Raw genomic sequence first — 22,606 nt, 5'->3', positions numbered from 1 at the left:
CAATACAAGGCAATGCTATCTAGAAGTGGTCATAATTGAGTGGACACCTCTATGTCATACACTGTATAGACCAGTGGTCGCCAGACCTCCAGAATATAAACTGACTTACTATGGCCATACTACGATACACCATAGGCATATCAACCATAATTTGAACTCAATGTCAAGGAGTCCTCATAAGGTAAATAATGAACTTCAAGCCTAAGAAATGGTTCCAGGGTCTATATGTAGAGGAGGAAACCACAAGCAGGTGATGTCACACTCGAGTACAGACAGATCTCCGGACCGACCTGACATTGTCAACGAGGGAAAACAGTCACATTTCATATGTTCAGAATCTCTTTACAACAAGCAGTGTGTGTAAATGTAGGAGCTGGTGGGGCTTCATCCACACTCTAGAGCTATTGTAGAAGCCATTACTATACAGCAGTGCATGACTGGGGCTCAGGGCCTCCATGATCAGTGATTACCTGCCAGACTGCTATAGGAGAAATAAGTTATCACTTTCCTACAAAATTATATTTGTATGTTTTCAGAGCACAGGAAATAGTGCACAACTTCTCTTGACCTATTGTTTAACTCTTTTTTTTTAAGTTAATCATATTTTTTTTAAGAATTTCTGATTTTATTTTAAATTTTACTATTTATATTTAAAAAATAATTTCGAAATCTTGCAATTTCCATTCTGATCACTAAGCCTAATTTCTAGAATTTCTATTCTATATAGATCATTTCCCAGCAGTCTCCACCTTATCATCACAGACAGATGTACAGTGAAGGTGACACCAGTATATACAGGGGTGTGGAAATAAATAAAACTTGTCCACGGGACTAAAACGAAATCTACTTGTCCAGGCCAATTTTCGTTTTTGCACTCTAGTTTTTTCCTCCTCGCCCTATAATAGTCATAATTCTTTTCTTTTTCCATCTATAGACCCATATGAGGGCTTGTTTTTTGTGGGAAAGATTGTACTTTGTAATTACCTTTAATTTTTCCATAACATATGCTCAGAAACAAAAAATATATATATATATTGGTGAGGTGAAATTGAAATAAAATAAAAAAAAAGATAATTTAGTGAATTTGGTAATTTTCTTTTTTTACATCATTTACCTTGTGGTCAAACTTACATGTTATTTTGATACTTTAGGTCGGCCTGATTACGGCAATATCAAATTTGTATAGTTTCCATCACGTTTTACTAAACTTTTTAGAATTTTTTTTAATTGCAATTTTGTGACCCCTGTAACTTTTTAATTTTTCCGTATACCAAACAGTATGATGGCTTATTTTTTGCGTCCTAATATTATTTGTCTTAGTACCATTTTGGTATTGATGGATTTTTTTTTATTGCTTTTTACTTAATCTTTTCTGGGATATGATGTTATATAAAAAAAATGCAATTCTGGGGTTTGGGAATTTTTTACATTTACATAATGTTATATTTTAGAAGTTCAGACAGTTACGCATGCAGTGATACCAAATAATTTTATTTTTATTATGTTTACATGTTTTTTTCTATAGGAAAAGTGGGTGATTTGAACTTTTAATATGGAAGGGGTTAACGTGTGTCTATTAAACATTTATTCAACTTTTTTTTTTTTTACACCTTATTAGTCCCCTTATGGGACTTTTAGGAGGAATCATTAGATTCCTCTTAGAGATCAATGCAATTCTATTGAACTCCATTGATCTGTGTGCTCTGTGCTCCACTGATAAAGCCTGACCCAGCTACGCTTTTATCAATGATAGAGCCATGGATATCAATGATGCAGAGGTAAGCTCTCCACACCCCATCCCGGGAGGCAATCCACCCCACTAGACCACCAGGAAACACTTACATGTCCCTTTAGACGCCGCTGTCCGCTTTGACAGCGGCAATCTAAAAAGGGTTAATAGCTGCCCGCGTGATCGCAGTGTGTCCTGAAAACAGAACATAAATGTTTATTAAACCAGAGTAGTACCATCAGACGACATTTGGTATATTGCCTATAGCTTATGTCTGTATGGGAGTTCTTGTGTGTGCATATTCGTGTCTAGAAAATGCATCAGACAAGGTGAGAAGTTAAGAATCTGATGGAACAGTTTTCTTGGTCTGTCAGTGGCCTTTTTTTCAGTGATATCCAAATTATTACCAGATTATCATTGTACTGGATTAAGGTTTGTTTATTCAAGTCAACAAAATCTCCTCCTTTGGTTTGGTCATGAAATGACAGTATACCGTGGGGACAACTTGCTCCCCATGGTTTATAATGGTTATAGTTATGTTTTCAGATTAAGGCATCACTCCTATAATACTTTTGTCTATTTAAAGTTCTTTCTGGCCACACAGTCCTTCCGAATTTTGCTGTTCATATTATACATTCTTGTTATAGACGAGGTGACCTGGGATCGCATGCAGTTCCTTTGGCTGCAAGGACATTAATGCTGTGCAGTGGAGGAGTAAAGACGTGCCTCCAGCCATCAGCTACTGGAGGTCCAAGGAGTCCTGAAGGGCGGCTGTGATCTTAATGAGGAATCCACATCTTATATAACGTCTCCTCCGACTGAAGGAAATAATAAGGGGTGAATATTCCAGAACTATGGTTGTGAATATTAAATACGAAGCAAACACAGGCAATATGTAGAGCAACAGAGCTGTATGATGAATAAGTATGAGGAAAATCTGAGTCACCGTAGGCCTCCCAAACAATGTGCATCACCCTACAAACCACTAATCGCAGCCCCTTCCCCTTCATTACAGGGGTAACTATGGTAGTTTATACAAAGAGTCTGAACCTGGTCCAGTACTTGGACCTCTAAGGCCTTACGCACTGTAGATAATGAAGAGCTCCCTTCCGTTTTTTTCCGGAAACAAATGTTGCTATTTGACTGTAACAATTGTTCGGATGCAGCTGTGGACCAGATGTCATCCCTGATGGAGCGGGGATCCAACACAACCGCATTATATGATCAATGGAGGCTCCCCAACTCTCCCATTTGTATGAAGCCATGATCACATCACAGTCACTATGGCTGATATATAGTAGGAAAAGCTGTCCTCGGCAGATACGGATGTACATGTCTCCCTAATAAAGTGACCACAGTGAGCTGCGTGCAGGCGACAGATGTTACATAGACAAATCCTCCGATTCTTACTCCAGACCTCACACAGGGAACGGCCAATGAATGGTTCATATTAACTGACCAAACCCCAACACAACATAATCACACAGCTGCTGAAACTATAAGACAGCGCAGCCAAGAAGGACGAGTCCTGAGCCGGAAGAATAAGCAAAATATTAACACAGAGATTTATGTCCAAGACAAACTTCCACTATGGAAGCACTGGGGAGTAGAGAACAAGTCGGGTGTGATGACGGGGCATCTCTCCCAGCTATAAAGAGTCCCAGGGCTCTAGCTAAAGGACAAACAAAGAAAGTTCACAGAAAAGAGAAGTGTTATCATCAGTGGTCTCAAACCTGTGGTCCCACAGCTGTTGCAGAACTACAACTCCCTGTATGAATTCTAGTTTTGCAGCAGCTCGAGAGCCCCAAGTTGGAGACCTTTGGTGACCACCTCGTATATCTGTCACCAATAAATAAAAGGCAGTTTTTTTTCCTCTCATTCCTCTCAGGTATAAATTAAGGGAAAGGGAAGGAAAGAGAAGAGAATGAAATGGGGGGGTCTATCAATACTAAGAGTTTGTATGAATGTGGTTGATAAGGGTTGGACAGGGCATTGGACCCAAATTTGGAATTGTCAAGGTTTGGTTTTTTTTGTTCAATAATGTGTGAAGATATTGATAGTAATGTTGGTTGTAATTATAAAATGAAGTAATAATTATTGTAATAGAGATATAAAGGGGGGAAAAAAGGCTGACCCTGACATCATCTACTGTTATAATCTACTGTAATGCATTGCAAGCTTAAAAAAGGGGGCACTCTGGTGGAAATTATTATAATTTTTTTTAAATCAATTGGTGCCAGAAAGTTTAACAGATTTGAAAATTACTTCTATTTAAAATAATCTTAATCCTTCCAGTACTTATCAGCTGCTGTATGCTCAACAGGAAGTTCTTTTCTTATTAAATTTATTTTCTGTCTGACCACAGTGCTCTCTGCTGACCCCTCTGTCCATGTCAGGGACTGTCCAGAATAGGTTTGCTATGTGGATTTGCTCCTCCTCTGGACAGTCCTTGGCTTGGACAGAGGTGTCAGCAGAGAGCACTGTGGTCAGACAGAAAATAAATTCAAAAAGAAAAGAACTTTCTGTGGAGCATACAGCAGATGATAAGTACTGAAAGGATAAGGATTTTTAAATAGAAGCAATTTACAAATCTGTTAACTTTCTGGCACCAGTTGATTTAAAAAATGTGTTTTTTTTTCCATTGTACCCCTTTAATATACACTCATTGAAGGAGAAGTTGTTGGAATCAAATGAAACATTGTGTGTGAATGTAAAGGTGATATATGTGATTACAATAGTAGAGTGAAAAGATACGTTTATTGTACAACTGAAAGGAGGTACCCTGTTGGGTGCCCCTAACCTGGATAAAAGATAAGATGTGGTTCCGCATAGAGGTAGGTATACAGGTTCCATATGGCATCACCACCATATTTGCCCACAGATATTTCAGTTGGGCCTGTACATACAGTACAATCGTAGGTTGCCGAAACTGGCTAGCCGTAAATGCTCAATTGGCAATGAATCTGGTGACCAGGCAGTCTGGCAGAACACCATTGCTGGGAAACCCTTGCTGGGCAAGCATTATCCTTCTGAGAAAGGGCAGCTGGAAGCCATGAGAGGCAACACATGTGGCTGCAGGATATTTTACGCATATCGTTGAGCGGTTGGTGTCCCTCGTATCACTACTAGGGGTGACGACTGTAATATGGCTTCCCAGATCATCACACCAGCGGTTAGGGCAGTGTGTCACTCTACAGCAAAGGCGGGACTGAAGCGCTCATCACAAGGCCTCCATACTACAACCCAACCATCATCTTCAGTACTCTGCAGGCGAGTGGGAATTTTATAATATTCTTTTAGAGGGGACTTATTGGGGGAGACTACTTAAGGGGGGCATCTACCTATTAGGAGTTTCCATACCTACCTAACTACTAAAAGCTCCTATCGAGCATGTAAAGGTTCTCTACCTATCCACTGAGGGCTTCTACCTAACTACTTGGGGCATATCTTAATTATGAGTGTCAGCGAGATCCTTATGTTCTATAAGGATTCACAAAATCTAGAGCCACCTCAGCTGGGAGACAGGGGTACACTTTCACAGATCAGATGTTCTTACCCCACTGCTCAGCTCAGTCTTTACCCCTCTGATAAGTAATTCTCCATCTCTCAAATTTTTATGTCCCTGATGCCACTTTCTATCAAAAGTCGTCTCTTAGAAAACAAGGACTCATCACATGACACTGAAGGGGCTCATCTCTCCTGAACAAGAACCTGAACTGAAATATCCAAATACTATGGCAGATATACTGGGTCACGTACAACCTCACTGTATCACAGTCTATGTTAACCTGATATGGATAGTTTATTAAATGGGTAAAATAACCCATATTCAGTAATGTTTATACAATGGTGGAATGCATCCACTACAGGACATATTTTCCGCCCCATATTTTGCAGCATACAGTATTTGCATGACTTTTCAGTAGTAAGAGGTTCAGATGAGTGACCTTCACTATAAGGAGCTTGATAACCCAGCACCAGAGTTCAGCACCTTACAACTCGGCTGTCCTATAATCGGTGCAAGATTCTCACAAACCATGGAGGAGCCTGACACGTGGACATGAGAAATGCATCGGGCCCTTGGGCTTCCACCTAAGCCTCACAGTTCTACAGGTTCATTTGTTCAGACATGACGCCATGTCGCTGGTCACCTAAGACTACACATAATGCCACCAGGATATACATTTCACCTTCCATTTCAGGCCACTGACAAAATAAAAATGACAAAAACATTAAAAACAAAAAAGATGAGGCAAAGGAGTAACATGGTGCTGGGAACTTAGGAGTCTCAGTGCTGTGTGACAGGACAGGTGCGTAAGTGGATTAAGAAGATCAAGTTTGTCCTCAGTAGTACGGAGCTGCCTCCAGAAATCCCAGTGTGACAGAATTAACCTGTGATGTTCTGAAGCATCTGATGTGGCAGGAGCAGGTTCCAGACTTGTGACAGTGAAGTCTTGCTCTGGCTTTACCTAACCAGTCAGTATAGTCAAGGAGTGGAGCTCGGATAAACTGGGAGCCGACAACACACAGCATAATGAGATGCACAGAAAACCTTGTTCTACATTTACAGCATTGTTTACTTCTCTATCCAAGAGGTAAAGGTGACAGATCTAACTCCAGGCTGCTGTACATGCAGAAGACAGAACCGTATAATGGTCTTGGGCCCAATCCTCTGACCATGTTCACTGCTCCTCTCTTGATTTGTTTCTTCGCTGTGGTATTAGCTGGGGCAAAGCTGATTAAGTCAGAGCCTTAAAGGGGTACTCAGGCCCTACGACCTCTTATCCCCTATCCTAAGGATAGGGGACAAGATGTCTGACCGCGGGGGTCTGCCACTGGGGACCCCCACAATCTTGCATTTAGCACCCACCTCAGGGAGCTGAACGCCGCGCTGCCAGCTCAGAATCTGCCATGTGACGACCACGGGGCCGGAGTATTGTGACGTCACGCCCCACCCCCCCTATGCAAGTCTATGGGAGGGGGCGTGACGGCCGTCGGGGGCGGAGTCGTGACGTCACGATACTCCAGCCCTGTGGTCGCCACATGGCAGATTCTGAGCTGGCAGCGCCGCATGCAGCTCCCAGAGGTGGGTGCTGAATGCAAGATTGCGGGGGTCCCCAGTGGCGGGACCCCCACAGTCAGACATCTTATCCCCTATCCTTTGGATAGGGGATAAGATGTCTTAGGGCCTTTAAACAAGGAAAGATTCCCTGCCTGGGCCCTGGAGCAAGGTGCAAGGCCACTGCTCCTGATAGAAGCATTCCTGGGGGGATCAATGGGCCAGACACACAAGATGACCCCCCATCACATACTTTATAATTCACCACCAAGGCCAAGATCCTGCACAAATACGCTACAGCCACTGCATAAAGCACAACACAAGCCTCATCAGACACATACATGAATACCCCAAACTTACATGTGAATGCTTTATTGATGGACGGGTAGAATTACAGAAGACAAGTTCCATGAACCCTTATCATATAGGACAATCAGTGGATTCAATGGATACAAAAAAAATGTAAACACCTATGAGAATCATAGTGTGACATAACTTGGAGATGATGCATCATGGGAGGAGTTAAAAGGCTCCGGTATGATGGTACAGGATCCTGAGATCCATATGGCAGCACTTGGTTAAAACTTCCAGTCTGAAGCACAGGAAATGATGACTAAATTGTTTTAACCCTTGTGAGGCTACACAGAAATGACTGCATTCTCTCACATTCCACGCAATTCTCTGGGGAAACCGAAATAATTAAACACATCTGCTTTCACATTTGCTCCTATATCCAAACATGATATCTGTAGATCTGAACAATCTCCTGATGATTCGGGGACACCTTTCTACATATAGTCCTTCACATACACAAATCCGAGTAGGTAGCGTGCCTGATGGATGCATCTTGCCAGGGTCGATCTGCTGCTGTAGCCCTGGCGATGGATCCTTTGTTTGCTGGGATCCTGTCTAGAAGGAGATGACTGTTTCTATAATTTGCAGAATAAGACAAAGAGAGGAAGATCACTTACCTCTGACATGGAGCGCTACTCCCTGCATGAAGACGGGGGGTACCTTGTGCAGGCCCCAGGTCTACACTCTGTCATTTCCAAGTCCCGGTTGCAAAAGACATTGGAGGAAGCAGCAACCCAATGAAAGTCACGTAACAGAACCTCCCGTTGTGTTAGCCCTTCCATACAAATGGATGGCAGCTCCGGGCTTTGTACCTCCTGTGTCCTGTCTGCTGCTTGCACACTGGCAATTTCATGCTCAATTTGTACTATAGAGAATCAGCAGCGATCCCTTTTCTCTTCTCCTCACTCACTCTGTAGCTGGCTGCAGGGGTCCCAGAGGACACTCTCAGGAGCTGAGAAGCAGGGAGGGAGGGATAATGGGAGGCGATAGTGAGGATGCTTCTCCACTCCATAACGTTAGGATGCAGGATAGACGGCACAAAACACAGCAGATCCGACCATCCACTGACCATCAAGAAGCCATTTTCCCAGTGAGGCTTCAGAGCATTTCCCAATAGCAGATTACATTTTCATTGTTATTAAGGAAAGTCTTCTTCTATGAGCTCATGGTCGCTGGAGACGATTACTGAACCGGATCACAGATTGGTTTACACTGAGCTCCAGGCTTTATGCTTCCTCCACACCAACAAATGAGAGAATACAGGCTCCATTATCCACATCCACACGAGCTGCACAGCGATTTCTTGTTGTTGGTGTAAAAAAAAAAACACTACATGCACACATCAATACACATTTAAGTTCACATGAGCACACGTGAAGGTCACACAGATGACCCTGTCTGCCGATCCCAGGAGCATTTCTATGGATAATTTAGAATTAAACCCTGCAGACACTCGAGTTTCCGTGGCAGGAGCATCACAACACAATGGGGGGATTATCAAAGTTGTCTATTTTCTGGATCAATATAGACCAATCTACACTGCTCAAAAAATAAAGGGAACACATAAACAACACAATGTAAGTCCAAGTCAATGACACTTCTGTGAAATCACACTGTCCACTCAGGAAGAACACTGATTGACAATACATTTCACATGCAGTTGTGCAAATGGAACAGACAACAGGTGGAAATGATTGGCAATTAGCAAGACAACCCCCCAATAAAGAAGTGGTTCTAGAGGTGGTAAAAACAGACCACTTCTCATGCTTCCTGGCTGATGTTTTGGTCACTTTTGAATGCTGGCGGTGCTTTTACTCTAGTGGTAGCATGAGAAGAATCCAAGATATCACATCAATGCGAGCTGTGGCAAGAAGGTTTGCTGTGTCTGTCAGCATAGTGTCCAGAGCATGGAGGACCTACCAGGAGACAGGCGGTAGGAGGGCAACAACCCAGCAGCAGGACCGTTACCTCTGCCTTTGTGCAAGGAGGAGCACTGCCAGAGCCCTGCAAAATTACCTCCAGCAGGCCACAAATGTGCATGTGTCCACTCAAACGGTCAGAAACAGACTCCATGAGGGTGGTATGAGGGCCGGACGTCCACAGGTGGGGCTTGTGCTTACAGACCAACACCGTGCAGGACGTTTGGCATTTGCCAGATAACACCAAGATTGGCAAATTCGCGACTGTTGCCCTGTGCACTTCACAGATGAAAGCAGGTTCACACTGAGCATATGTGCCAGACGTGACAGAGTCTGGAGACACCGTGGAGAATGTTCTGCTGCCTGCAACATCCTCCAGCATGACCGGTTTGGCGGTGGGTCAGTAATGGTGTGGGGTGGCATTTCTTTGGGGGGGCCACACAGCCCTCCATGTGCTTGCCAGACTGCCATTAGGTACGGAGATGAGATCCTCAGACCCCTTGTGAGAACATATGCTGGTGCGGTTGGCCCTGGGTTCCTCCTAATGCAAGACAATGCTAGACCTCATGTGGCTGGAGTGTGTCAGCAGTTCCTGCAAGAGGAAGGCATTGATGCTATGGACTGGCCCGTCCGTTCCCCAGACCTGAATCCGATTGAGCACATCTGGGACGTCATGTCTTGCTCCTTCCACCAACGCCACGTTGCACCACAGACAGTCCAGGAGTTGGCGGATGCTTTAGTCCAGGTCTGGGAGGACATCCCTCAGGAGACCATCCTCCATCTCATCAGGAGCATGCCCAGGCGTTGTAGGGAGGTCATACGGGCACAGGGAGGGCACGCACACTACTGAGCCTCATTTTGACTTGTTTTAAGGACATTACATAAAGTTGGATCAGCTGTGGTGTGGTTTTCCACTTTGATTCCAAAAAGTTGCACGTATTTAGACTGCGACTTTCTGTGCGACAATTTTAGACGGGCAAAAACAGTCTAAATCTTTTGATAAATCTCCCCCAATATTTCTACTGTACTCCCCCAATATTTGTACTGTACTTGAGGTTGTAGTAGAAGCAGTGTTCTACTTCAGGCTGCATGGGGATATCAGCTCTTGAGCCTCAGTGGCGACATTACAACTACAGCATGGGCCCAGGCTTTGGAACCCCATATAGAAAAAGTTATGCATTTGGAAACATCTTTTTGTTCTACATAGTCACAGGATCTGGCCTGTGATTGTATTCGATGCTATTCTGACTGGATCAGCTTAATATGGTGAGTGGTGAGTTCTTATTTATTTCTTCTGAATTACTCTATGGAACCCCATTATGTTGTCTCTCGCTATTTTGCAGACAGAAAGCATGCTGCCTTGGACACTTGTTTCTATCAGTACTCCAAACACTGGGAAAGTTTATAAAAAGAAAACTAATTTGACTGAAATGCCTTTACATATGAAAATGTTATTTAGGCTCTTTGAGAACTACAATCTAACAATATATGAAGAGGGCCCCCGAGGTTGTGCTGCTGTCCCTTAACCCCATTCTCAAGGTCTTCGCTTTGTTACCAGGGTCTTGTTCATATACAGATCTTTACCTTTACTTTTCTTCCAGCTGGCCGGCTTCACCAAGACCACATCTTTCTGCCTCTATCATTGAAATCATACCATTGAGTCTATATCCAAAAGATAGAAGATGCACTCACCCCATCATGAAGCACAAGCTTGGTTAATTACAGTGAATAACACAAGATCATCGCAGCCGGTGAAAGGAGCGGGTAAAGGAGGCTGAAGATGTCTGAAGATGTGACAGCTGTTTCACCCGCGCATGCGGGCTTCGTCAGAAGCCCGCATGCGCGGGTGAAACTGATGTCACCCCTCCAGACGTCTGCTTCGTCCTGTACCTTCTCCCTTCACCGGCTGCGATGATCTTGTGTTATTCACTGTAATTAACCAAGCTTGTGCTTCATGATGGGGTGAGTGCATCTTCTATCTTTTGGATATGTTTATGCAGCGCTATGTGCTTTACCGTACACCACAGTATGCTTGTTACAGTGATCGTGCACAGGTACGCTACTAGCAGCTACATACAAGGAGACATATTGGATCCGCAGTACTAGCGGTGCTTAGCACACCTGTCTCTACATTTGTCTATACCATTGAGTCTGCTCACATCCCGTCCATCAAACACTTATTAACTCATTGCTACAAACAAAAGTCAGGTGGTTATAAATGACTTACTTTATGGTGCACCAGATCTTGTTGGAATCGCTAAGTATATTAAAATTTGGAAAGTAGTAAAGATAAAAAGTATAGTATAGTATTCTGCAATAAGTATAACTGTATTTAGCCATTGCCACTATTTGCCCATTGAGAATGCAGTTGTAACGGCGAAACATAGAGGCTGGCACAACATAGAGGCTGGCACAACATAGAGGCTGGCACAACATAGAGGCTGGCACAACATAGAGGCTGGCAATATAATGTTTACATTTTAAAACGATATCCAGTGGGACACTAGGTATCTGCAGTACCTGTTATTCTCATTTGGAATGTATAACTCCTGTAACATACAGACTTTACTGTCCCACTTGGAATCGGTTTTAACTTGGTTGCTGGGTTTACGGTTTTATTGGCACATTAATAAATGTACATTTTTAGGGGTATATCAATAAGGGTGTTTTACCCCGGGCTGCAGCCCAGGGGTTCAGTTAATAAGCATATAACTGTATTCGGAGCAAAAAGTCAAATTGAACAACCGCATTGTCCCCAACCAGTCAAGTGATGCCCAGGAGTGGCCGAGTGTGTAATGTGAGTATGGTCTGGCACATGAGGACTACTGGAAGACCAGTCGGTGACTCAGCCCCACAGCAGCTCCCCGCACTGTATTTTCCACTCTTCCTGCCATCTCAGTTCTGGTGGTTTTGTTCTCTGGAGTAGAATGAGATTACTTTACCTCCAGTACGATGCAGTATTTCCACTAACACTTCAGAGACAGCCAACATTCAGAGACCCTGAATTTTCTATGAATTTGTACAATAACTAAACTGTACTGTAGTAGGCGCTACACCGAAGGCTAAAATCGGCTTTTTCCCAACAAATTAAACATAGTTAAAACATAACGTTCAATGTTGCTGCAGTATACCTTTAGGGTACGTTCACACTGCGGAATCTCTGCTCGCGGAATTCTTCAAAAATACTTCGGCGGTAGGACCTCGGTGCACTGCGCCTTTACCATTGACAGCTATGCAGTACTCTCGGAATTCCGTGCCGAGAATGAACATGTTCTTTCTCTGCACTGAACAATTTCAGCGGCTGCTGAAATTCCGCAGTGTGAACGGGTCTTGCGGAATACCCATTCACACTGATGGTACTGTTCACTGCGCGCTCGGCATTCCGCAGTGTGAACGTAGGGCTGGGCGGTATACCGGTTCATACCGAATACTGAAATTTTTGTGCTGCACGATATGTATTTTAACCCATACCGCAATACCGGTTTAGCCCCTCCCCCTTGGGAATGAATGAATTGTCAGCCCAGCACTGCGCTGTCCCCATCGGGGGAACTAATTATATGTGACCCGCGATCGCTTTTCTGCCCCTCTCTCCCCCCCCCCGCCCCCCAATTAATTATTAGCCCACCGCTGCGCTATCCCCATCGGGGTACTGCTCACATGTCACCCGCAAGCGCTGCCCTCCTGGTCCTCCTGTTTGTTGCGGCCGCCGGCACTGACGCTCTATCAGTGGTCTTCAACCTCCAGATGTTGCAAAGCTACAACTCCCAGCATGCCCGGACAGCCGTTGGCTGTCCGGGCATGCTGGGAGTTGTAGTTTTGCAACATCTGGAGGTCCGCAGGTTGAAGACAACTGCTCTTTACTGTATCCCTATGCCCGGGTTGCAAAAGGTAAACAAAATTAAACTTTAACGCATGTTCCCACATTGGCCTTACGCTCTTCCTGGGGAGGTGAATGTCGGACAGCCGTCAGCCGATCACCTATATGCAGTTGAAAAAGGCTGTTGTAGCCGGAACGTGTGCTGCGTTAAGATCTGCGTTAAGATGTACACTTTGTGTGAATAAAGAAACACTTCTTGCAAAAGAAATTGGAGTGCCAGGATTCTTTTTAGTCAGCCTATCACCGGCTGCAGCGATGTTCCGCCTCGGCCGGTGATAGGATAGGTTGAGCCCACTGTCATGTAAGAAGCTGGCGGCCGGTGATAGGCTGACGGCTGTCCGACGTTCACGTCCCCAGGAAGAGCGTAAGAGCGTAAGAACAGTTTAGAGTGTCAGCGCCGGCAGCCGCAACAAACAGGAGGTCGAGGAGAGCAGCGCTTGCGGGTGACATTAGTAGTACCCTGATGGGGACGGCGCAGCGCTGTGCTAATAATTAAAAAAAATTACCGTTATATACCCGAATACCGTTATATACCACGGAACCGCCATAAGTTACAAAAATACCGCGATACACATATTTGGCCATACCGCCCAGCCCTATGTGAACGCACCTTTATTAAGAACATGTTTCACAGTGTAAATTGTGGAATCATCAGTGTCAGTCAGTAACCACATCACTGCACAAACGCTGGTGATTCCATGATTTACACCGCGGACACGTGCTCCTCGTAACGGCCTATCGTTGATTGAAATGTTGAGCATTATTTTCTGCCCATGCTCAGTTTGTCGAGATAAAGTCGCTCTGATGCGTCACTTATTTTCAGATTGCTGTGGAATTATTTCCGCATCGTCTCTGGGCATAGGAAAAGGTGACAATGACTGGTAAATGATTATTGCTATTGGTTCCATTGACCCTAAACGACGAGGATCTCGCTTTATAATTCTCCAAAATGGTCATCGCTTTTTCCTGCCGCTGCAAGGTTTAGCTGATGGGCGTGGATATTCGTGGAGATCCTTTTGCTCTTATTTTGCAGAGTCTGACATCTTAGGCTCAGTTCACACCACGTTTTTCAAATACGGTAACCGTATACGGTTTTCAGCCAAAAAAAAAAACGTATCCGAAACCGTATGCATAGAGAATGCATTGTAAACCGTATTCCAAATGTTGTGTACGGTTGCATCCGTTTTGCCTCAGATACGGTTTTGCCGATTTTTCAAACGTAGGCAAAAACGCTGTTGACCACGTTTTTGCCTCTGGTTGGAAAACCGTATGCGAACCGTATGCGGTTCTTTTAACATTGTTGTCTATGAGAACCGTACACAGAATTTCCAAATACGGTTGCACACGGTTTTTCAAATCCGTTTTTGGAGTTGACACATGCGCAGATCTTTCTAGAATTCATCCCAGACATCCCACTCCCACATCCTTTGGAATTTCAATAGAACAATAGTAACTTTATTAAATTGCTGGAAAACTAATTCCAACAAAATAGCAAAACTGTTGGCGAAAACGGATGCAAACGGATAGAACCGTACATACGTTTTGGAACAGTATACGGGGAAAAACCGAATACGTTTTAATTTGGAGTCATACGGATTTTGACATACGTTTTTTAGTGGGAAACCGTATACGGTAACCGTATTTGAAAAACGTGGTGTGAACCCAGCCTTACCGGCTGGAAATCTGATGGAACTGCTGGGTGAATGTACGGTAGAATATTCGGTTTTAAACTTGTACCCCCGGCAAAGGGATGAACGGGCAGACACAACACCTTCTCTGAGGTTTTTTACTTTGATCCATGAATGCTTTTTTGGCGATACAGTTGATGTTTGTCCAGTAGCTTGTGCTCATGTTTCTTGTCATTTCACTTTTCATAACTAATAAAACGTAACAGAACTTCTTAAAACATTTGACCTCTGCAAGAATCTTCACTGAGGATATAAGAGAAGACAATTGAATCTATTGTAACCAACTTCCCCCGTTTTACTACGTGGTGCAACGCTAAGATCACAAGTAGAGATGAGCGAACTTACAGTAAATTCGATTCGTCACGAACTTCTCGGCTCGGCAGTTTATAACTTTTCCTGCATAAATCAGTTCAGCTTTCAGGTGCTCCCGTGGGCTGGAAAAGGTGGATACAGTCATAGGAGACTCTTTCCTAGGAATGTATCCACCTTTTCCAGCCCACCGGAGCACCGGAAAGCTCAACTAATTTACGCAGGATAAGTCATCAACTGCCGAGCTGAGAAGTTCGTGACGAATCGAATTTACTGTAAGTTCGCTCATCTCTAATCACAAGTTTCTCTTGCACAGATGTGAAACTGGAGCTGGGAGAGAGGCCATAGTGTGGACTAGCAATGAGCGCGAATATTCAAAATGCTAATTTTTTTTTACAGTGAATATCGGCACATCTCGATTTCGCGAATGTTTAGAATACAGTGATATATATTTGTAATGAGGAATATATATTTTTTTTTTATGTGAATTTTTATGCAAATATTGGCACTTCCAGACTGGACACTGATCCCTCCCCCTTCTTTTAGGTGAAAGATATAATTGCGCATGCGCACTATGCAAATTTTATAAGGAATTTTCGCATGGAAAACAAAAACAAATAGTGAATATGCAAATTTTGCAAACGAATATTAGTCCATATATTCGCAAAATATCATTGAATCGAATATGGCCCCTACCGCTCATAACTAGTGTGGACCAGCGTTTCCTAACCAGGGTGCCTCCAGGTGTTGCAAAACTACAACTCCCAGCATGCCTGGACAGCCAAAGGCTGTCCAGGCATGCTGGGAGTTGTCGTTTTGCAACATCTGGAGGCACTCTGGTTGGTAAACACTGGTGTGGACCCTAATAAACCTGTCCTGCACAAAGCAGGCCCCCTGAGCCACCATTTCAGTCCAGTCCAGAGGACACCATTACCTGTAACACATTCAAGGTGCTGGTTATAAAGGGGACGTCTCCATGCCTCATAAACATACAGCTCTGCCGTAAAACACAGCACTTGGTCCTCTGACCGTTCTTATTGACAGTGGAATATATTGGAGTATATAGCAGTGGTTCTTAACCCCAGGAGTTCGGTGACTCAGTCTGGCGGGTTCGGCAGAGGTCAAGACACACACCCGACTCCAGGCCCGTCGCAACAGGACAGGCAAACCAAGTAATTGCTTGGGGCCCCGAGCGGAGCCGGTGTTTGCCCATCCTGTAGCGAAGGGGCAATTCTCCCCATCACTATTAACTCCCTGCGGCCCCGTGTTAAATTTAAAAACGCAGGGGCCGCCGGGAGATAGCGCACGCCGGGACGTCACTGACGTCCTGTGCGTGCGCCCATAGAAACGAAGGCGCCGAGAACCGGAGGATCGAGAATGAGGAATACGTGCACTGGCCAGCTTGGTAAATGACCAGCGGCACGTCATCTTCAGTGCTCCGACCACCGGTCCCGGGACTTACTGCTATAGCCGGAGCGCTGAAGTGGGCAGTACACAGGCATACAGCCTCCAGGCATACACTGTATATGGCTGGAGGCTGTATGTCTGTGGGGGAACCCTGCCTGCGCCTAACGTGTGGGGGAACCCTGCCTGCGCCTAACGTGTGGGGGAACCCTGCCTGCGCCTAACGTGTGGGGGAACCCTGCCTGCGCCTAAAGTGTGGGGGAACCCTGCCTGCGCCTAACGTGTGGGGGAACCCTGCCTGCGCCTAACGTGTGGGGGAACCCTGCCTGCGCCTAACGTGTGGGGGAACCCTGCCTGCGCCTAACGTGTGGGGGAACCCTGCCTGCGCCTAACGTGTAGGGGAACACTGCCTGCGCCTAACGTGTAGGGGAACACTGCCTGCGCCTAACGTGTGGGGGAACACTGCCTGCGCCTAACGTGTGGGGGAACACTGCCTGCGCCTAATGTGTGGGGGAACACTGCCTGCGCCTAATGTGTGGGGGAACCCTGCCTGCGCCTAATGTGTGGGGGAACCCTGCCTGCGCCTAACGTGTGGGGGAACACTGCCTGCGCCTAACGTGTGGGGGAACCCTGCCTGCGCCTAACGTGTGGGGGAACCCTGCCTGCGCCTAACGTGTGGGGGAACCCTGCCTGCGCCTAATGTGTGGTGGAACCCTGCCTGCGCCTAATGTGTGGGGGAACCCTGCCTGCGCCTAATGTGTGGGGGAACCCTGCCTGCGCCTAATGTGTGGGGGAACACTGCCTGCGCCTAACGTGTGGGGGAACCCTGCCTGCGCCTAACGTGTGGGGGAACACTGCCTGCGCCTCATGTGTCTTAAAGGTTTTGTTCATTTTGTGCACCTATGTATAAATATATATACTTAAATATATACCTCCTATGTTTTGAATTTGAAAAAAATCACATTTTTATTTTTCCAATTTTGAGGGGTTGGGTGAATGCGCATATGAAACTGATGGGGTTCAGGACCTCCAACAAGGTTAAGAACCACTGGTGTAGAGACCAGGATGAAGTGCGGATCTCTACAAAGGGGAACAATATTGATACTTGTGTTATTCTGGCGTTGGCTCTAGTGACATGAAATGGTTACAGTCCCGGTATCACCAATAATTCCACATGGCACTGAGACTGTAAAATGCTGAGATGTAAAAGTATTTCATGCGCATCCACAGATCAGCTCAAATTACTCCGAGCACAGGAGGCCGGGGGAGGGGAGGAGGGGGTCCGCACAGCTGAGAGGAGAAGGATGGAGCACAAGCAGGTCAGCTGCTCTACACTACTAAACCGCCATACAGTGTGTACGGGGGAGGGGAGATTGTGTAGAATAAACCAGTATACAGTGTACGGGGAGGGGAGATGGTGTAGAATAAACCAGTATACAGTGTGTACGGGGGAGGGGAGATGGTGTAGAATAAACCAGTATACAGTGTGTACGGGGGAGGGGAGATTGTGTAGAATAAACCAGTATACAGTGTGTACGGGGAGGGGAGATGGTGTAGAATAAACCAGTATACAGTGTACGGGGGAGGGGAGATGGTGTAGAATAAACCAGTATACAGTGTGTACGGGGAGGGGAGATGGTGTAGAATAAACCAGTATGCAGTGTGTACGGGGGAGGGGAGATGGTGTAGAATAAACCAGTATACAGTGTGTACGGGGAGGGGAGATGGTGTAGAATAAACCAGTATACAGTGTGTACGGGGGAGAGGAGATGGTGTACAATAAACCAGTATACAGTGTGTACGGGGGAGGGGAGATGGTGTAGAATAAACCAGTATACAGTGTGTACGGGGGAGGGGAGATGGTGTAGAATAAACCAGTATACAGTGTGTACGGGGGAGGGGAGATGGTGTAGAATAAACCAGTATACAGTGTGTACGGGGAGGGGAGATGGTGTAGAATAAACCAGTATACAGTGTGTACGGGGGAGGGGAGATTGTGTAGAATAAACCAGTATACAGTGTACGGGGGAGGGGAGATGGTGTAGAATAAACCAGTATACAGTGTGTACGGGGGAGGGGAGATGGTGTAGAATAAACCAGTATACAGTGTGTACGGGGGAGGGGAGATGGTGTAGAATAAACCAGTATACAGTGTGTACGGGGAGAGGAGATGGTGTAGAATAAACCAGTATACAGTGTACGGGGGAGGGGAGATGGTGTAGAATAAACCAGTATACAGTGTGTACGGGGGAGGGGAGATGGTGTAGAATAAACCAGTATACAGTGTGTACGGGGGAGGGGAGATGGTGTAGAATAAACCAGTATACAGTGTACGGGGGAGGGGAGATGGTGTAGAATAAACCAGTATACAGTGTGTACGGGGGAGGGGAGATGGTGTAGAATAAACCAGTATACAGTGTGTACGGGGGAGGGGAGATTGTGTAGAATAAACCAGTATACAGTGTACGGGGGAGGGGAGATGGTGTAGAATAAACCAGTATACAGTGTGTACGGGGGAGGGGAGATGGTGTAGAATAAACCAGTATACAGTGTGTACGGGGGAGGGGAGATAGTGTAGAATAAACCAGTATACAGTGTGTACGGGGGAGGGGAGATGGTGTAGAATAAACCAGTATACAGTGTGTACGGGGGAGGGGAGATGGTGTAGAATAAACCAGTATACAGTGTGTACGGGGGAGGGGAGATGGTGTAGAATAAACCAGTATACAGTGTGTACGGGGGAGGGGAGATGGTGTAGAATAAACCAGTATACAGTGTACGGGGGAGGGGAGATGGTGTAGAATAAACCAGTATACAGTGTGTACGGGGAGGGGAGATGGTGTAGAATAAACCAATATACAGTGTGTACGGGGGAGGGGAGATAGTGTAGAATAAACCAGTATACAGTGTGTACGGGGGAGGGGAGATGGTGTAGAATAAACCAGTATACAGTGTGTACGGGGGAGGGGAGATGGTGTAGAATAAACCAGTATACAGTGTGTACGGGGGAGGGGAGATGGTGTAGAATAAACCAATATACAGTGTGTACGGGGGAGGGGAGATAGTGTAGAATAAACCAGTATACAGTGTGTACGGGGGAGGGGAGATGGTGTAGAATAAACCAGTATACAGTGTACGGGGGAGGGGAGATGGTGTAGAATAAACCAGTATACAGTGTGTACGGGGGAGGGGAGATGGTGTAGAATAAACCAGTATACAGTGTGTACGGGGGAGGGGAGATGGTGTAGAATAAACCAGTATACAGTGTGTACGGGGGAGGGGAGATGGTGTAGAATAAACCAGTATACAGTGTGTACGGGGGAGGGGAGATGGTGTAGAATAAACCAGTATACAGTGTGTACGGGGGAGGGGAGATGGTGTAGAATAAACCAGTATACAGTGTACGGGGGAGGGGAGATGGTGTAGAATAAACCAGTATACAGTGTGTACGGGGAGGGGAGATGGTGTAGAATAAACCAGTATACAGTGTGTACGGGGGAGGGGAGATGGTGTAGAATAAACCAGTATACAGTGTACGGGGGAGGGGAGATGGTGTAGAATAAACCAGTATACAGTGTGTACGGGGGAGGGGAGATATTGTAGATTAATAAACCAGTATACAGTGTGTACGGGGGAGGGGAGATATTGTAGATTAATAAACCAGTATACAGTGTACGGGGGAGGGGAGATGGTGTAGAATAAACCAGTATACAGTGTACGGGGGAGGGGAGATAGTGTAGAATAAACCAGTATACAGTGTGTACGGGGGAGGGGAGATGGTGTAGAATAAACCAGTATACAGTGTGTACGGGGGAGGGGAGATGGTGTAGAATAAACCAGTATACAGTGTGTACGGGGGAGGGGAGATATTGTAGATTAATAAACCAGTATACAGTGTACGGGGGAGGGGAGATGGTGTAGAATAAACCAGTATACAGTGTACGGGGGAGGGGAGATATTATAGATTAATAAACCAGTATACAGTGTGTACGGGGGAGGGGAGATGGTGTAGAATAAACCAGTATACAGTGTGTACGGGGGAGGGGAGATGGTGTAGAATAAACCAGTATACAGTGTGTACGGGGGAGGGGAGATATTATAGATTAATAAACCAGTATACAGTGTGTACGGGGGAGGGGAGATGGTGTAGAATAAACCAGTATACAGTCTACGGGGGAGGGGAGATATTATAGATTAATAAACCAGTATACAGTGTACGGGGGAGGGGAGATATTATAGATTAATAAACCAGTATACAGTGTGTACGGGGGAGGGGAGATATTATAGATTAATAAACCAGTATACAGTGTACAGGGGAGGGGAGATATTATAGATTAATAAACCAGTATACAGTGTACAGGGGAGGGGAGATGGTGTAGAATAAACCAGTATACAGTGTACGGGGGAGGGGAGATATTATGGATTAATAAACCAGTATACAGTGTACGGGGGAGGGGAAATATTATAGATTAATAAACCAGTATACAGTGTGTACGGGGGAGGGGAGATATTATAGATTAATAAACCAGTATACAGTGTACGGGGGAGGGGAGATGGTGTAGAATAAACCAGTATACAGTGTACGGGGGAGGGGAGATGGTGTAGAATAAACCAGTATACAGTGTGTACGGGGGAGGGGAGATGGTGTAGAATAAACCAGTATACAGTGTGTACGGGGGAGGGGAGATGGTGTAGAATAAACCAGTATACAGTGTACGGGGGAGGGGAGATGGTGTAGAATAAACCAGTATACAGTGTGTACGGGGGAGGGGAGATGGTGTAGAATAAACCAGTATACAGTGTGTACGGGGGAGGGGAGATGGTGTAGAATAAACCAGTATACAGTGTACGGGGGAGGGGAGATGGTGTAGAATAAACCAGTATACAGTGTGTACGGGGGAGGGGAGATATTGTAGATTAATAAACCAGTATACAGTGTGTACGGGGGAGGGGAGATATTGTAGATTAATAAACCAGTATATAGTGTGTACGGGGGAGGGGAGATATTATAGATTAATAAACCAGTATATAGTGTGTACGGGGGAGGGGAGATATTATAGATTAATAAACCAGTATACAGTGTACGGGGGAGGGGAGATATTATAGATTAATAAACCAGTATACAGTGTGTACGGGGAGGGGAGATGGTGTAGAATAAACCAGTATACAGTGTGTACGGGGGAGGGGAGATATTATAGATTAATAAACCAGTATACAGTGTACGGGGAGGGGAGATATTGTAGATTAATAAACCAGTATACAGTGTACGGGGGAGGGGAGATATTATAGATTAATAAACCAGTATACAGTGTGTACGGGGGAGGGGAGATATTATAGATTAATAAACCAGTATACAGTGTACGGGGAGGGGAGATATTATAGATTAATAAACCAGTACACAGTGTACGGGGGAGGGGAGATATTATAGATTAATAAACCAGTATACAGTGTACGGGGGAGGGGAGATGGTGTAGAATAAACCAGTATACAGTGTACGGGGGAGGGGAGATATTATGGATTAATAAACCAGTATACAGTGTGTACGGGGGAGGGGAGATATTATAGATTAATAAACCAGTATACAGTGTGTACGGGGGAGGGGAGATATTATAGATTAATAAACCAGTATACAGTGTACGGGGGAGGGGAGATGGTGTAGAATAAACCAGTATACAGTGTACGGGGGAGGGGAGATATTATGGATTAATAAACCAGTATACAGTGTACGGGGGAGGGGAAATATTATAGATTAATAAACCAGTATACAGTGTGTACGGGGGAGGGGAGATATTCTAGATTAATAAACCAGTATACAGTGTGTACGGGGGAGGGGAGATATTATAGATTAATAAACCAGTACACAGTGTACGGGGGAGGGGAGATATTATAGATTAATAAACCAGTATACAGTGTACGGGGGAGGGGAGATATTATAGATTAATAAACCAGTATACAGTGTACGGGGGAGGGGAGATATTATAGATTAATAAACCAGTATACAGTGTGTACGGGGGAGGGGAGATATTATAGATTAATAAACCAGTATACAGTGTACGGGGGAGGGGAGATATTATAGATTAATAAACCAGTATACAGTGTACGGGGGAGGGGAGATATTATAGATTACTAAACCAGTATACAGTGTACGGGGGAGGGGAGATATTATAGACTAATAAACCAGTATACAGTGTACGGGGGAGGGGAGATATTATAGATTAATAAACCAGTATACAGTGTACGGGGGAGGGGAAATATTATAGATTAATA

At 45.1% G+C, this 22,606-nt stretch overlaps 1 protein-coding gene across 14 annotated transcripts in view; it reads right to left on the bottom strand.

Moving 5' to 3' along the window:
• ARHGAP32 (Rho GTPase activating protein 32) overlaps nucleotides 1–22,606 on the bottom strand; it is a 271,432-nt gene that overhangs the window by 58,410 nt on the left and 190,416 nt on the right. The window contains exon 1 of one of the 14 annotated variants that reach the window (XM_056544172.1): nucleotides 7,760–8,169. The exons of the other annotated variants lie outside the window; for them this stretch is intronic. Within the exon in view, the coding sequence (XP_056400147.1) occupies nucleotides 7,760–7,768 (9 nt within the window). The 5' untranslated portion in view covers nucleotides 7,769–8,169. Of the gene's footprint in view, nucleotides 1–7,759; nucleotides 8,170–22,606 lie in introns of those variants that run through there. 14 annotated transcript variants of the gene reach the window in all.

This window comes from Hyla sarda, chromosome 10, assembly GCF_029499605.1.
Source record: "Hyla sarda isolate aHylSar1 chromosome 10, aHylSar1.hap1, whole genome shotgun sequence".
NCBI lineage: Eukaryota > Metazoa > Chordata > Amphibia > Anura > Hylidae > Hyla > Hyla sarda.
Note: the sequence above shows the minus strand (reverse complement) of the source record. Positions and strands in the feature narration are given on the sequence as shown.